Source organism: Pseudoliparis swirei, chromosome 24 (genome assembly GCF_029220125.1).
Source record: "Pseudoliparis swirei isolate HS2019 ecotype Mariana Trench chromosome 24, NWPU_hadal_v1, whole genome shotgun sequence".
Lineage (NCBI taxonomy): Eukaryota > Metazoa > Chordata > Actinopteri > Perciformes > Liparidae > Pseudoliparis > Pseudoliparis swirei.
The window spans coordinates 29,810,680-29,827,011 of record NC_079411.1 but is presented as its reverse complement, the minus strand read 5'-3'; the positions used below and the strand labels follow the sequence as shown (position 1 = coordinate 29,827,011).

General features: G+C 50.6%; 1 protein-coding gene across 2 annotated transcripts in view; it reads right to left on the bottom strand.

Annotated features, from left to right (window-relative positions):
- Nucleotides 1–4,073: 4,073 nt before the first annotated feature.
- Nucleotides 4,074–16,332, bottom strand: part of LOC130190678 (uncharacterized) — a 29,576-nt gene continuing 17,317 nt past the window's right edge. For both annotated transcript variants that reach the window (XM_056410220.1, XM_056410222.1), the window contains exons 4-5: nucleotides 11,404–11,514; nucleotides 4,074–4,481 (exon numbers count right to left, since the gene is read on the bottom strand). In XM_056410220.1, the coding sequence (XP_056266195.1) occupies nucleotides 4,332–4,481; nucleotides 11,404–11,514 (261 nt within the window). In that variant the 3' untranslated portion in view covers nucleotides 4,074–4,331. The remainder of the gene's footprint in view (nucleotides 4,482–11,403; nucleotides 11,515–16,332) is intronic.

Here is a 16,332-nt window from a genome sequence, read left to right as displayed (position 1 = left end):
GTGCGTGTGTGTGTGTGTCTGTGTGTGTGTGTGTCTGCGTGTGTGTCTGTGTGTGTGTGTGTGTGTGTGTGTCTGTGTGTGTCTCACAGACACTCAGAGGTCGTTTCACAAACACTCAGAGGTCGTCTCACAGACACTCAGAGGTCGTTTCACAGACACTCAGAGGTCGTTTCACAGACACTCAGAGGTCGTTTCACAAACACTCAGAAGTCGTTCTGAACACTCAGAGGTCGTCTCACAGACACTCAGAGGTCGTCTCACAGACACTCAGAGGTCGTCTCACAGACACTCAGAGGTCGTTTCACAGACACTCAGAGGTCGTCTCACAGACACTCAGAGGTCGTTTCACAGACACTCAGAGGTCGTTTCACAGACACTCAGAGGTCGTCTCACAGACACTCAGAGGTCGTTTCACAAACACTCAGAGGTCGTCTCACAAACACTCAGAGGTCGTTTCACAAACACTCAGAGGTCGTCTCACAGACACTCAGAGGTCGTCTCACAGACACTCAGAGGTCGTTTCACAGACACTCAGAGGTCGTTTCACAGACACTCAGAGGTCGTTTCACAGACACTCAGAGGTCGTTTCACAGACACTCAGAGGTCGTTTCACAGACACTCAGAGGTCGTTTCACAGACACTCAGAGGTCGTTTCACAGACACTCAGAGGTCGCTTCACAGCCACTCAGAGGTCGCTTCACAGACACTCAGAGGTCGCTTCACAGACACTCAGAGGTCGTTTCACAGACACTCAGAGTCGTTTCACAGACACTCAGAGGTCGTTTCACAGACACTCAGAGGTCGTTTCACAGACACTCAGAGGTCGTTTCACAGACACTCAGAGGTCGTTTCACAGACACTCAGAGGTCGTTTCACAGACACTCAGAGGTCGTTTCACAGACACTCAGAGGTCGTTTCACAGACACTCAGAGGTCGTTTCACAGACACTCAGAGGTCGTCTCACAGACACTCAGAGGTCGTCTCACAGACACTCAGAGGTCGTTTCACAGACACTCAGAGGTCGTTTCACAGACACTCAGAGGTCGTCTCACAGACACTCAGAGGTCGTTTCACAAACACTCAGAAGTCGTTTCACAGACACTCAGAGGTCGTCTCACAGACACTCAGAGGTCGTCTCACAGACACTCAGAGGTCGTCTCACAGACACTCAGAGGTCGTCTCACAAACACTCAGAGGTCGTCTCACAAACACTCAGAGGTCGTCTCACAGACACTCAGAGGTCGTCTCACAAACACTCAGAGGTCGTCTCACAGACACTCAGAGGTCGTCTCACAAACACTCAGAGGTCGTTTCACAGACACTCAGAGGTCGTCTCACAGACACTCAGAGGTCGTTTCACAGACACTCAGAGGTCGTCTCACAGACACTCAGAGGTCGTCTCACAAACACTCAGAGGTCGTCTCACAAACACTCAGAGGTCGTTTCACAGACACTCAGAGGTCGTTTCACAAACACTCAGAGGTCGTTTCACAGACACTCAGAGGTCGTTTCACAGACACTCAGAGGTCGTTTCACAGACACTCAGAGGTCGTTTCACAGACACTCAGAGGTCGTTTCACAAACACTCAGAGGTCGTTTCACAGACACTCAGAGGTCGTTTCACAAACACTCAGAGGTCGTTTCACAGACACTCAGAGGTCGTTTCACAGACACTCAGAGGTCGTTTCACAGACACTCAGAGGTCGTTTCACAGACACTCAGAGGTCGTTTCACAGACACTCAGAGGTCGTTTCACAGACACTCAGAGGTCGTCTCACAGACACTCAGAGGTCGTCTCACAGACACTCAGAGGTCGTCTCACAGACACTCAGAGGTCGTTTCACAGACACTCAGAGGTCGTCTCACAGACACTCAGAGGTCGTCTCACAGACACTCAGAGGTCTCACAGACACTCAGAGGTCGTTTCACAGACACTCAGAGGTCGTTTCACAGACACTCAGAGGTCGTTTCACAGACACTCAGAGGTCGTTTCACAGACACTCAGAGGACGTCTCACAGACACTCAGAGGTCGTCTCACAGACACTCAGAGGTCGTTTCACAGACACTCAGAGGTCATTTCACAGACACTCAGAGGTCGTTTCACAAACACTCAGAGGTCGTTTCACAGACACTCAGAGGTCGTTTCACAGACACTCAGAGGTCGTTTCACAGACACTCAGAGGTCGTCTCACAGACACTCAGAGGTCGTCTCACAAACACTCAGAAGTCGTTTCACAGACACTCAGAGGTCGTTTCACAAACACTCAGAGGTCGTTTCACAAACACTCAGAAGTCATTTCACAGACACTCAGAGGTCGTTTCACAAACACTCAGAGGTCGTTTCACAGACACTCAGAGGTCGTTTCAGACACTCAGAGGTCGTTTCACAGACACTCAGAGGTCGTTTCACAGACACTCAGAGGTCGTTTCACAGACACTCAGAGGTCGTTTCACAGACACTCAGAGGTCGTCTCACAAACACTCAGAGGTCGTTTCACAGACACTCAGAGGTCGTCTCACAGACACTCAGAGGTCGTTTCACAGACACTCAGAGGTCGTTTCACAGACACTCAGAGGTCGTTTCACAGACACTCAGAGGTCGTTTCACAGACACTCAGAGGTCGTCTCACAGACACTCAGAGGTCGTCTCACAAACACTCAGAAGTCGTTTCACAGACACTCAGAGGTCGTTTCACAAACACTCAGAGGTCGTTTCACAAACACTCAGAAGTCGTTTCACAGACACTCAGAAGTCGTTTCACAGACACTCAGAGGTCGTTTCACAAACACTCAGAGGTCGTTTCACAGACACTCAGAGGTCGTTTCACAGACACTCAGAGGTCGTTTCACAGACACTCAGAGGTCGTTTCACAAACACTCAGAGGTCGTCTCACAAACACTCAGAGGTCGTTTCACAGACACTCAGAGGTCGTTTCACAGACACTCAGAGGTCGTTTCACAGACACTCAGAGGTCGTCTCACAGACACTCAGAGGTCGTCTCACAGACACTCAGAGGTCGTTTCACAGACACTCAGAGGTCGTTTCACAGACACTCAGAGGTCGTTTCACAAACACTCAGAGGTCGTTTCACAGACACTCAGAGGTCGTTTCACAGACACTCAGAGGTCGTTTCACAGACACTCAGAGGTCGTCTCACAAACACTCAGAGGTCGTTTCACAGACACTCAGAGGTCGTCTCACAAACACTCAGAGGTCGTTTCACAGACACTCAAAGGTCGTTTCACAGACACTCAGAGGTCGTTTCACAGACACTCAGAGGTCGTTTCACAGACACTCAGAGGTCGTTTCACAGACACTCAGAGGTCGTCTCACAAACACTCAGAGGTCGTCTCACAAACACTCAGAGGTCGTCTCACAAACACTCAGAGTCCTCCAGGTCAACACAGCTGCCTTCACAATCAACTCTAAATACCAGGAACACAAGTTTGTCTCTGGAGTTCCACGAAGGGAAGAAGGAAACAAGGGATGAAGAAGAGGCAGACAGACTAATGATGAGGACTCCTCCCTCCACTGAAGCTGCTAAACCATTTCCTCTCTCCTTAGCTCCTCCCCTCTCCGAGCTGCAGCCTCCTGGTTTATATTCAGACTCCATCGTGTTTTCTTCTGTGAAGTTTTCGGTTGTTTTTGGCAAAGTGATATTTGAAAATGTCGTTTTCTATCTCTTTTCATTGGCTCGTGTGTTCGACCAATCACAGCGCACGTGTGTCCTTCATGAGGGTCAGCTCATCTCTCTCAGACTCAAGAACCAGAGTCCTTCAGAGCTGTTGCCAACAAGGTTTTTAGTTGTTAGATGAGAACATGACATCATAATCAATAAGCAGCTCAGTGATCAATAAGCAGCTCGTATTGATCGATCAGAACCAGACTTAGTCTCTTTCCTGGCGTGACGTCACACGTGTCACTCAGACCCCCCCCCCCCCCCGAGTCCATCACACGGACTTGGAGTGGAGGTTACACAACTTCACACACAGTCACACACACACACACACACACTGATGTTTAGAGTGAGGACTCGCAGCAGCTCTGAGACCGTGGGGGGGGGGGGTCTCCACCTCTCTGGTTGTTTACCAGCCGACGACACAGGGGGGTGTTTAATGACCCCCCCATCCTGAGTTGGCTGATGATCCCGTGCTCCACCAGCAGACTGCTGACGGAGAGGGAGGAGCCAGGGGGGAGGAGCCAGGGGGGAGGAGACAAGGAGACATCTGGTGTCTCCTCAACCTCCTCCCTCCCTCCCTCCCTCCTCTCTGGTCCCATGTTGTGAACACCGGACAAGATTATCAATCAGAAACTGGCGTCAGAATCTCTTCACATGACACCAGAACCAGACCAGACCAGGCAGCCACACGTCTGACCCCTGTGGCGCCGTGGGCCTGGAGGTCTGGATCCGAGTCCCTGAGCGTGAGGCAGGTGGGCTGAGGACTCACCGGCTGGTTCCTCCGGACCGCTGGACGAGCTCTGAGAGAGAAGAAGAGAGGAAGAAGATTAGAGGTGAAGAAGTTCTGTTCTTCATTCAGTGAAACCTGATGATGATGATGATGATGATGATGATGAACACATTCTGATGGAGACTCTCATGACGCGAGGCGCCGGACCGGAGTCCACCCCGATGAGTGTTTACACTTCGATGAGCTTCATCATCCTCAAATTTAAAGAATATGGTTTTAAATCTAAAGGATTGTGCAGCTAGTCATTACTCTGGCCGTGTGTGAGTGTGTGTGTGTGTGTGTGTGTGTGTGTGTGTGTGTGCGTGTGTGTGTGTGTGTAGAGGACAGCAGTCAATAGGAATGCAGAGGTCTCTCTTGCCTCTGACCTTTGACCTCAGGTTCCTTAACTGACCTCCACAGCCTGACCTATTTTAATCCACACTGGAACAGATCAGACAGGGAGGAAAAGGAGGGAGAGGAGGAGGAAGAGGAAGCGGAGGAAGAGGATTATGAAGAGGAAGAGGAGGAGGAAAAGGAGGGGGAGGAAGAGGAAGAAGAAGAAGAGGAGGAGGAGGAGGAGGAAGAAGAGGAGGAGGAGGAAGAAGAGGATCATCGGACCACAAACAGAACAACAGCCACAGATGTATCCTCTTGATGCTCCTGTTGAACTCTGGGTAATCTCCGCTGGACGTCCCTTCAGGTGAGAACCCTCCAGCAGGGGGCGCTCCTCACCTTGACTTCAGACCTCGTGTTCAATACATCTCACCTGACCCAACAGGTAACGCATGATGTCATTTGTTATGAATGGATCAGACGATGACGTCATGCTCTGTAAACACGGCTCAGCTTCGTCCTTTAAACGCGGGACAACACCGTCGCCGTGCCGACGCCTCGCCGTGGGAGAGCCCGCTCAGAGAGACGGTCCTGATGACGGGTCTTCAGCCTCCGCTCCTCCGCTCTCCATGGTTACCGGTGGAGCAGCATCCGCTCAGAACACTGGTTCTTGGTCCCGTGCTCTGAGCGGATCGGGCCCCGTCTACATCCGGGATGTGGTCACACCGTACACCTCATCACGGTCGCTCCGCTCGGCAACAGCCAATCGTCTTGTGACTCCTCCCCCTCGAGCTCATCACTACATCCAGACTGTTGCTGTCCTGGCTCCTGATTGGTGGAACCAGCTCCCCACTGACATCAGGACAGCAGGAAGTCTCTACATCTTCACCGGAGACTGAAAACACATCTTTAGACTATATCTGGATTAAAACACAGATTATCACTTCAGTGGCTCTTAAATATCTTATTGTGGTGCTTTAGTCGTTTGACTATGTTGAGGAAATGTTACTTCCTGTATTCTTGTAGTTCTTAGTTTGTTCTCTTGGTTGATCACTTATTGTGAGTCTCTTTGGATAAAAGCGTCGGCTAAATGACATGAGATGTAATGATGAGGTCTGAGGCTCCTGAGACCCTCAGACTGCTGGGTCCTCACCGGAGGACCTCACCACGGGGGGGTGGGTGTGTCTCACACACAACACACACACACAGACACACACACACACACACACAGACACAGACACACACACACACAGACACACACACACACACAGACACACACACACACACACACACAGACACACACACAACAGCCCGTTGTCCCGCCTGCTCTGAGTTACTCAAACCTTTGGCATGCGGCTCTTACACAACAACTCTGAGCCGCCCCCCCCCCCCCCTGCAGCTGCAGTGTGTGTGTGTGTGTGTGTCTGTGTGTCTGTGTGTGTGTCTGTGTGTGTGTGTGTGTGTGTGTGTGTGTGTGTCTGTGTGTGTGTGTGTGTGTGTGTGTGTGTGTCTGTGTCTGTGTGTGTCTGTGTGTCTGTGTGTGTGTGTGTGTCTGTGTGTGTGTGTGTCTGTGTGTGTGTGTGTGTGTGTGTGTGTGTCTGTGTGTGTGTCTGTGTGTGTCTGTGTGTGTGTGTGTGTGTGTCTGTGTGTGTGTGTGTGTGTGTGTGTGTCTGTGTGTGTGTGTCTGTGTGTGTGTGTGTCTGTGTGTGTGTGTGTGTGTCTGTGTGTGTGTGTCTGTGTGTGTGTCTGTGTGTGTGTGTGTGTGTGTGTGTGTGTGTGTGTGTCCAGGGTCTCTGGAGATGTTTTCTGTTGCTCATTTCTGTTTTTTTAAACTCTTTCTGCTCTGATTACAGAATTATTCTCCGGCGACCTCTGAGTGTTCAGAGCAACGTGGGAAACAGGCTCCTCTGCCCCCCTCCTCTGCCCCCCTCCTCGCCCCCTCCTCTGCCCCCTCGCCCCTCCTCGCCCCGCCCCCTCCTCGCCCCGCCCCCTCCTCCCCCTCATGCATTCCCCTTTCCACTCTAAATAGTTTCCATATGGAAGTGATGCAGCAGAGCGTCACAGTCCAGATGTGGATTCAACATATGAGAAACAACATGAAACCTGGAGAAGAGTCTCAGTAACAATATAAATACACAGACGAGGATGAACACAAATGAGGTCAAATGAGGTCAAACTGAAGGGAGGTAAAGTCTCTGGGAGTCAGCTGTCGGTTTCCATGGTGACCACATGATGACGTGGTGGAGCACCAGCTCGCCCCCAGGTGGTGGAGCGGATGTGTTCAGGTGGTCTGAGGTATGTGAGGGTTCTGTGACCTTTGACCTCCACAAAGGTGCTCCAACAGAACATGTCCTCTGGTATGTAGAGAAATACCAGGCGTGGTCTAGAGAGGAGGCGTGGCCTGGAGAGAGGAGGCGTGGTCTGAGAGGAGGCGTGGTCTGGAGAGGCCTGAAGGCCGTGAGCACAGCATCGAGTGAAGAGAGGAGGCGTGGCCTGGAGAGAGGAGGCGTGGCCTGGAGAGAGGATGTTGAGGCTGCCAAACCGGAACATGGAGGAAGCCCAGAGCAGATCTGCTGCTGACCTCGGCACGCTAACCACCGCGAGGCTATTGTCCTCCGGCCGCGGACAGAGCGATCTGCATCCAGGAGCATCTGATAGGGAATCAAACCAACGCCTCCTGTTGTCCTCCAGACAGAGAGCTATATGCAGAACCATCTGGAACACAGTATGTCCGGCACTCTGATATTAAAATATCTCCCAATCAATCATGTTCCACACGGTGTGTCTGTAGCACTGTTGCTATTTACTTTTAATGGTTTTTATTACTTATTTTTAATGTTTTTTATTTCATATATTTAATGTTTTTTATTTCTCACTTTTAATGGTTTTTATTACTTATGGGATTACTCTAGGGCAGTGGTCCCCAAAATACGGCCCGCGGGCCGAATCCGGCCCGCCTCCCCATGTGGCCCCGCCCCCTGAACAGAACCAGAGACGCGTTCCGATTTATTATTGTGTTCACGCTGCCGTTGAGATTGCAGTGAGACGCGGAGAAAATGTGAAGTGGTGCTCTTCTTCACAATAAAACATCTTTGATGGGCGTGTCGCGTCTCGGCCAATCAGCGTTCAGATGGCCACAGCGTTTGGGAAGTTAGGTTAGCTTGAATGTTGGTCCGCTACATCTGCTGCTGTCACGCTGCACGGTGTAGCGATGCTAACGAAGTACCGTACGTTAAAACGATGTGATTTAGCATATTTTTAGTATCGATACTTCATTAAAAGAGCGATCAGAGCGCACGCTGCTCGGCTCCGTTAAATGCTAGGGGGATTCAGTCTGGGCCTCCTCCAGGAGGAGGAGCCTGCCGTGTTGTTTCCGGCGGTGACCTCAAGAGGAAGCCGGTCCGGGTGCCGCCGCTCGGCTCTTCCTCTGCAGCTCTAAGAATAGAGTCCAGCAGCGGGTCCCACGCAGGCCTCCAGACCCACGGGGAACCGGACCCACGGGGAAACGGACCCACGGGGAACCGGACCCACGGGGAAACGGACCCACGGGGAACCGGACCCACGGGGAACCGGACCCACGGGGAAACGGACCCACGGGGAACCGGACCCACGGGGAAACGGACCCACGGGGAAACGGACCCACGGGGAACCGGACCCACGGGGAAACGGACCCACGGGGAAACGGACCCACGGGGAAACGGACCCACGGGAAGCGGACCCACGGGAACGGACCCACGGGAACGGACCCACGGGAAACGGACCCACGGGGAACCGGACCCACGGGGAAACGGACCCACGGGGAAACGGACCCACGGGGAACCAGACCCACGGGGAACCAGACCCACGGGGAACCAGACCCACAGGGAACCAGACCCACGGGGAACCAGACCCACAGGTCTAGTGAAGGTCCAGTGAAGGTCCAGTGAAGGTCCAGTGAAGGTCTAGTGAAGGTCCAGTGAAGGTCTAATGAAGGTCCAGTGAAGGTCTAGTGAAGGTCTAGTGAAGGTCCAGTGAAGGTCCAGTGAAGGTCTAGTGAAGGTCTAGTGAAGGTCCAGTGAAGGTCTAGTGAAGGTCCAGTGAAGGTCTAGTGAAGGTCTAATGAAGGTCCAGTGAAGGTCCGCTAGGCGTCGGGCCGAACACCCTTGAACATTATTGACGAGACAGTCCTGGTGTAGAGTGTAGACCTGGTCTTCAGTATTTCATGCAGACCTTCTCTGGTTCTGGTCTTCAGGTCTACAGGATTCTCTTCATACATGTTATTCTGATATGGAACGCTCAGATAAACGTAAGCAGCTGTCGGACATTACGGCTGAATGACGTCCAGCTCGTGACTCTCAGCCAATCAGGAGGCTGGATCTCACCGCAGTAAGAGCTCCATCCAGCAGCTGGAAGTGAAGCTCACATCTGCCTCCAGTTGACATCATTTAGAGGATTTGTGTTGTGGCTTAAAGGATTAGGAGGCGTCCCGACACGGGGGTCTGAAGGGGGGGGCGGGGTCTGAGCTCCTCTTCATGAGGTCACCATCTCTCCGGCCTCCACCGCCCTGCTGGGCCTCGGCTGTGAGGAGCTCCATTAGCAGCAGTGAAAGCCGTGTTGACCCAGAGCTTAGTGCGCCACCCCGGGTGACTGCAGGGCCGGAGGCGTAGAGCAGCCGGAGGCGTAGAGCAGCCGGAGGAGTAGAGCAGCCGGATGCCGACGCCACCCATCACCAGATTGTTACTGAACAGGTTCATCCTCATGACCAATGAACAGGTTCATCCACACGACCAATGAACAGGTTCATCCTCATGACCAATGAACAGGTTCATCCACACGACCAATGAACAGGTTCATCCTCATGACCAATGAACAGGTTCATCACATGACCAATGAACAGGTTCATCCTCATGACCAATGAACAGGTTCATCCACACGACCAATGAACAGGTTCATCCACATGACCAATGAACAGGTTCATCCTCATGACCAATGAACAGGTTCATCACATGACCAATGAACAGGTTCATCCACATGATCAATGAACAGGTTCATCCACATGACCAATGAACAGGTTCATCCACATGACCAATGAACAGGTTCATCCTCATGACCAATGAACAGGTTCATCCTCATGACCAATGAACAGGTTCATCCACATGACCAATGAACAGGTTCATCCTCATGACCAATGAACAGGTTCATCCACATGACCAATGAACAGGTTCATCACATGACCAATGAACAGGTTCATCCTCATGACCAATGAACAGGTTCATCCTCATGACCAATGAACAGGTTCATCACATGACCAATGAACAGGTTCATCCTCATGACCAATGAACAGGTTCATCCACATGACCAATGAACAGGTTCATCACATGACCAATGAACAGGTTCATCCTCATGACCAATGAACAGGTTCATCCTCATGACCAATGAACAGGTTCATCACATGACCAATGAACAGGTTCATCCACATGATCAATGAACAGGTTCATCCACATGACCAATGAACAGGTTCATCCACATGACCAATGAACAGGTTCATCCTCATGACCAATGAACAGGTTCATCCACATGACCAATGAACAGGTTCATCACATGACCAATGAACAGGTTCATCCTCATGACCAATGAACAGGTTCATCCTCATGACCAATGAACAGGTTCATCCTCATGACCAATGAACAGGTTCATCCACATGACCAATGAACAGGTTCATCCACATGACCAATGAACAGGTTCATCCACATGACCAATGAACAGGGTTCATCCACACGACCAATGAACAGGTTCATCCACACGACCAATGAACAGGTTCATCCACATGACCAATGAACAGGTTCATCCACATGACCAATGAACAGGTTCATCCACATGACCAATGAACAGGGTTCATCCTCATGACCAATGAACAGGTTCATCCACATGACCAATGAACAGGTTCATCCTCATGACCAATGAACAGGTTCATCCACATGACCAATGAACAGGTTCATCCTCATGACCAATGAACAGGTTCATCCTCATGATAATGAATATAACAACATTTCCAGGACTTTTCCAAAACGTTGTATATTTAATTTTCCATTTTAAGGTTCCAGGTCCTTCCCTGACCGTGTGAACACATTTCTTTAGACACGCCTCCAGGCCTCGTTCACTTTGCCCTGACAGTCATAAAGTGAGCAAGCAGGAGGTTTGAAGGTCTCACTTGAAGCGTGTCCTTCCTCGCGCCCCCCCGCCCTGGCTTTTCACCCCTGACCCCCCCCCCCCGACCCCCTCGACCCCTTTGTTGGGGAGAAGAGGTCTAGATCCTTGAACCAGCTAATTATAGAGTTTTAACGTCTGCTTGGCTGAGCCCTAAGTGCTGGGGGACATTCCTACAACGGGGCATTCACTGGGAGTGTGTGTGCGTGTGCGCATGTGTGCGTGTGTGTGCGTGTATGTGTGCATGTGTGCGTGCGTGTATGTGTGTGTGTGTGCGTGTATGTGTGTGCGTGTGTGTGCATGTATGTGTGTGCGTGTGTTTGTGTGCGTGTATGTGTGTGTGTGTGTGCGTGTGTGTGCATGTGTGTGTGTGTGCGTGTGTGTGTGTGTGAGTTGGTCTCTTATTGTCTAGATGTGAGATATTGAGCTCTTACCTCACTCTTGGGTCTCACTCGAAGGGCTGCAGCAGGTCCATGTGGGTGGTGTAGTGATGGAGGTCCATGTGGGTGGTGTAGTGGTGCTGCAGCAGGACCTCCATCACTCTGCTGCACAGTGGAAGACAAACATCACAATATGACATCATGACATCATCTAATATTCATTCAGTCCTTCTCAAAAATTACGAAGTGCAAAGTTTCATAGACGTGGTTATGCCCATAACGGCCACTAGGGACAGACGACACGTTGTTTATCGACGTGGTTATGCCCATAACGGCCACTAGGGACAGATGACACGTTGTTTATAGACGTGGTTATGCCCATAACGGCCACTGGGGACAGATGACACGTTGTTAATAGACGTGGTTATGCCCATAACGGCCACTAGGGACAGATGACACGTTGTTTATACACGTGGTTATGCCCATAACGGCCACTAGGTACAGACAACACGTTGTTTATAGACGTGGTTATGCCCATAACGGCCACTAGGGACAGATGACACGTTGTTTATAGACGTGGTTATGCCCATAACGGCCACTAGGGACAGATGACACGTTGTTTATACACGTGGTTATGCTCATAACGGCCACTAGGGACAGACGACACGTTGTTTATACACGTGGTTATGCCCATAACGGCCACTAGGTACAGATGACACGTTGTTTATATACGTGGTTATGCCCATAACGGCCACTAGGGACAGATGACACGTTGTTTATTGACGTGGTTATGCCCATAACGGCCACTAGGTACAGACAACACGTTGTTTATAGACGTGGTTATGCCCATAACGGCCACTAGGGACAGACGACACGTTGTTTATAGACGTGGTTATGCCCATAACGGCCACTAGGGACAGATGACACGTTGTTTATAGACGTGGTTATGCTCATAACGGCCACTAGGTACAGACGACACGTTGTTTATAGACGTGGTTATGCCCATAACGGCCACTAGGGACAGATGACACATTGTCTATAGACGTGGTTATGCCCATAACGGCCACTAGGTACAGATGACACGTTGTTTATAGACGTGGTTATGCCCATAACGGCCACTAGGGACAGATGACACGTTGTTTATTGACGTGGTTATGCCCATAACGGCCACTAGGTACAGACAACACGTTGTTTATAGACGTGGTTATGCCCATAACGGCCACTAGGGACAGACGACACGTTGTTTATAGACGTGGTTATGCCCATAACGGCCACTAGGGACAGATGACACGTTGTTTATAGACGTGGTTATGCTCATAACGGCCACTAGGTACAGACGACACGTTGTTTATAGACGTGGTTATGCCCATAACGGCCACTAGGGACAGATGACACGTTGTTTATAGACGTGGTTATGCCCATAACGGCCACTAGGGACAGACGACACGTTGTTTATAGGCGTGGTTATGCCCATGCGGCCACTAGGGACAGATGACACGTTGTTTATAGACGTGGTTATGCTCATAACGGCCACTAGGGACAGATGACACGTTGTTTATACACGTGGTTATGCCCATAACGGCCACTAGGGACAGATGACACGTTGTTTATAGACGTGGTTATGCCCATAACGGCCACTAGGGACAGATGACACGTTGTTTATAGACGTGGTTATGCTCATAACGGCCACTAGGGACAGATGACACGTTGTTTATAGACGTGGTTATGCCCATAACGGCCACTAGGTACAGACGACACGTTGTTTATAGACGTGGTTATGCCCATAACGGCCACTAGGGACAGATGACACGTTGTTTATAGACGTGGTTATGCCCATAACGGCCACTAGGGACAGATGACACGTTGTTTATAGACGTGGTTATGCTCATAACGGCCACTAGGGACAGATGACACGTTGTTTATAGACGTGGTTATGCTCATAACGGCCACTAGGACAGATGACACGTTGTTTATAGGCGTGGTTATGCCCATAACGGCCACTAGGTACAGATGACACGTTGTTTATAGGCGTGGTTATGCCCATAACGCCACTAGGGACAGATGACACGTTGTTTATAGACGTGGTTATGCTCATAACGGCCACTAGGGACAGATGACACGTTGTTTATAGACGTGGTTATGCCCATAATGGCCACTAGGGACAGATGACACGTTGTTTATAGACGTGGTTATGCCCATAACGGCCACTAGGGACAGATGACACGTTGTTTATAGACGTGGTTATGCCCATAACGGCCACTAGGGACAGACGACACGTTGTTTATAGACGTGGTTATGCCCATAACGGCCACTAGGGACAGACGACACGTTGTTTATAGACGTGGTTATGCCCATAACGGCCACTAGGGACAGACGACACGTTGTTTATTGACGTGGTTATGCCCATAACGGCCACTAGGGACAGATGACACGTTGTCTATAGACGTGGTTATGCTCATAACGGCCACTAGGGACAGATGACACATTGTCTATAGACGTGGTTATGCCCATAACGGCCACTAGGGACAGATGACACGTTGTTTATACACGTGGTTATGCTCATAACGGCCACTAGGGACAGATGACACGTTGTTTATAGACGTGGTTATGCCCATAACGGCCACTAGGGACAGACGACACGTTGTTTATCGACGTGGTTATGCCCATAACGGCCACTACCACTAGGGACAGATGACACGTTGTTTATCGACGTGGTTATGCCCATAACGGCCACTAGGGACAGATGACACGTTGTTTATAGACGTGGTTATGCTCATAACGGCCACTAGGGACAGACGACACGTTGTTTATCGACGTGGTTATGCCCATAACGGCCACTAGGGACAGATGACACATTGTCTATAGACGTGGTTATGCCCATAACGGCCACTAGGGACAGACGACACGTTGTTTATAGACGTGGTTATGCCCATAACGGCCACTGGGGACAGACGACACGTTGTTTATAGACGTGGTTATGCCCATAACGGCCACTAGGGACAGACGACACGTTGTTTATCGACGTGGTTATGCCCATAACGGCCACTAGGGACAGATGACACGTTGTTTATAGATGTGGTTATGCCCATAACGGCCACTAGGGACAGACGACACGTTGTTTATCGACGTGGTTATGCCCATAACGGCCACTAGGGACAGATGACACATTGTCTATAGACGTGGTTATGCCCATAACGGCCACTAGGGACAGACGACACGTTGTTTATAGACGTGGTTATGCCCATAACGGCCACTGGGGACAGACGACACGTTGTTTATAGACGTGGTTATGCCCATAACGGCCACTAGGGACAGACGACACGTTGTTTATAGACGTGGTTATGCCCATAACGGCCACTGGGGACAGACGACACGTTGTTTATAGACGTGGTTATGCCCATAACCGCCACTAGGGACAGATGTGACGTTGTTTATACGTGGTTATGCCCATAACGGCCACTAGGGACAGATGACACGTTGTTTATAGACGTGGTTATGCCCATAACGGCCACTAAGGACAGATGACACGTTGTTTATAGACGTGGTTATGCCCATAACGGCCACTAGGGACAGACGACACGTTGTTTATTGACGTGGTTATGCCCATAACGGCCACTAGGGACAGATGACACGTTGTTTATAGACGTGGTTATGCCCATAACGGCCACTAGGGACAGATGACACGTTGTTTATAGACGTGGTTATGCCCATAACGGCCACTAGGGACAGATGACACGTTGTTTATCGGCGTGGTTATGCCCTGCGGCCACTAGGGACAGATGACACGTTGTTTATCGACGTGGTTATGCTCATAACGGCCACTAGGGACAGATGACACGTTGTTTATAGACGTGGTTATGCCCATAACGGCCACTAGGGACAGATGACACGTTGTTTATAGACGTGGTTATGCCCATAACGCCACTAGGGACAGATGACACGTTGTTTATAGACGTGGTTATGCCCATAACGGCCACTAGGGACAGACGACACGTTGTTTATAGACGTGGTTATGCCCATAACGGCCACTAGGGACAGATGACACGTTGTTTATAGACGTGGTTATGCCCATAACGGCCACTAAGGACAGATGACACGTTGTTTATAGACGTGGTTATGCCCATGCGGCCACTGGGGACAGATGACACGTTGTTTATAGACGTGGTTATGCCCATAACGGCCACTAGGGACAGATGACACGTTGTTTATAGACGTGGTTATGCCCATAACGGCCACTAGGGACAGATGACACGTTGTTTATAGGCGTGGTTATGCCCATAACGGCCACTAGGGACAGATGACACGTTGTTTATAGACGTGGTTATGCCATAACGCGGCCACTAGGGACAGATGACACGTTGTTTATAGGCGTGGTTATGCCCATAACGGCCACTAGGGACAGATGACACGTTGTTTATAGGCGTGGTTATGCCCATAACGGCCACTAGGGACAGATGACACGTTGTTTATAGGCGTGGTTATGCCCATAACGGCCACTAGGGACAGATGACACGTTGTTTATAGACGTGGTTATGCCCATAACGGCCACTAGGGACAGATGACACGTTGTTTATAGACGTGGTTATGCCCATAACGGCCACTAGGGACAGACGACACGTTGTTTATTGACGTGGTTATGCCCATAACGGCCACTAGGGACAGATGACACGTTGTTTATAGACGTGGTTATGCCCATAACGGCCACTAGGGACAGATGACACGTTGTTTATCGACGTGGTTATGCCCATAACGGCCACTAGGGACAGATGACACGTTGTTTATAGACGTGGTTATGCCCATAACGCCACTAGGGACAGGCGACACGTTGTTTATAGACGTGGTTATGCCCATAACGGCCACTAGGGACAGACGACACGTTGTTTATAGACGTGGTTATGCCCATAACGGCCACTAGGGACAGACGACACGTTGTTTATAGACGTGGTTATGCCCATAACGGCCACTAGGGACAGACGACACGTT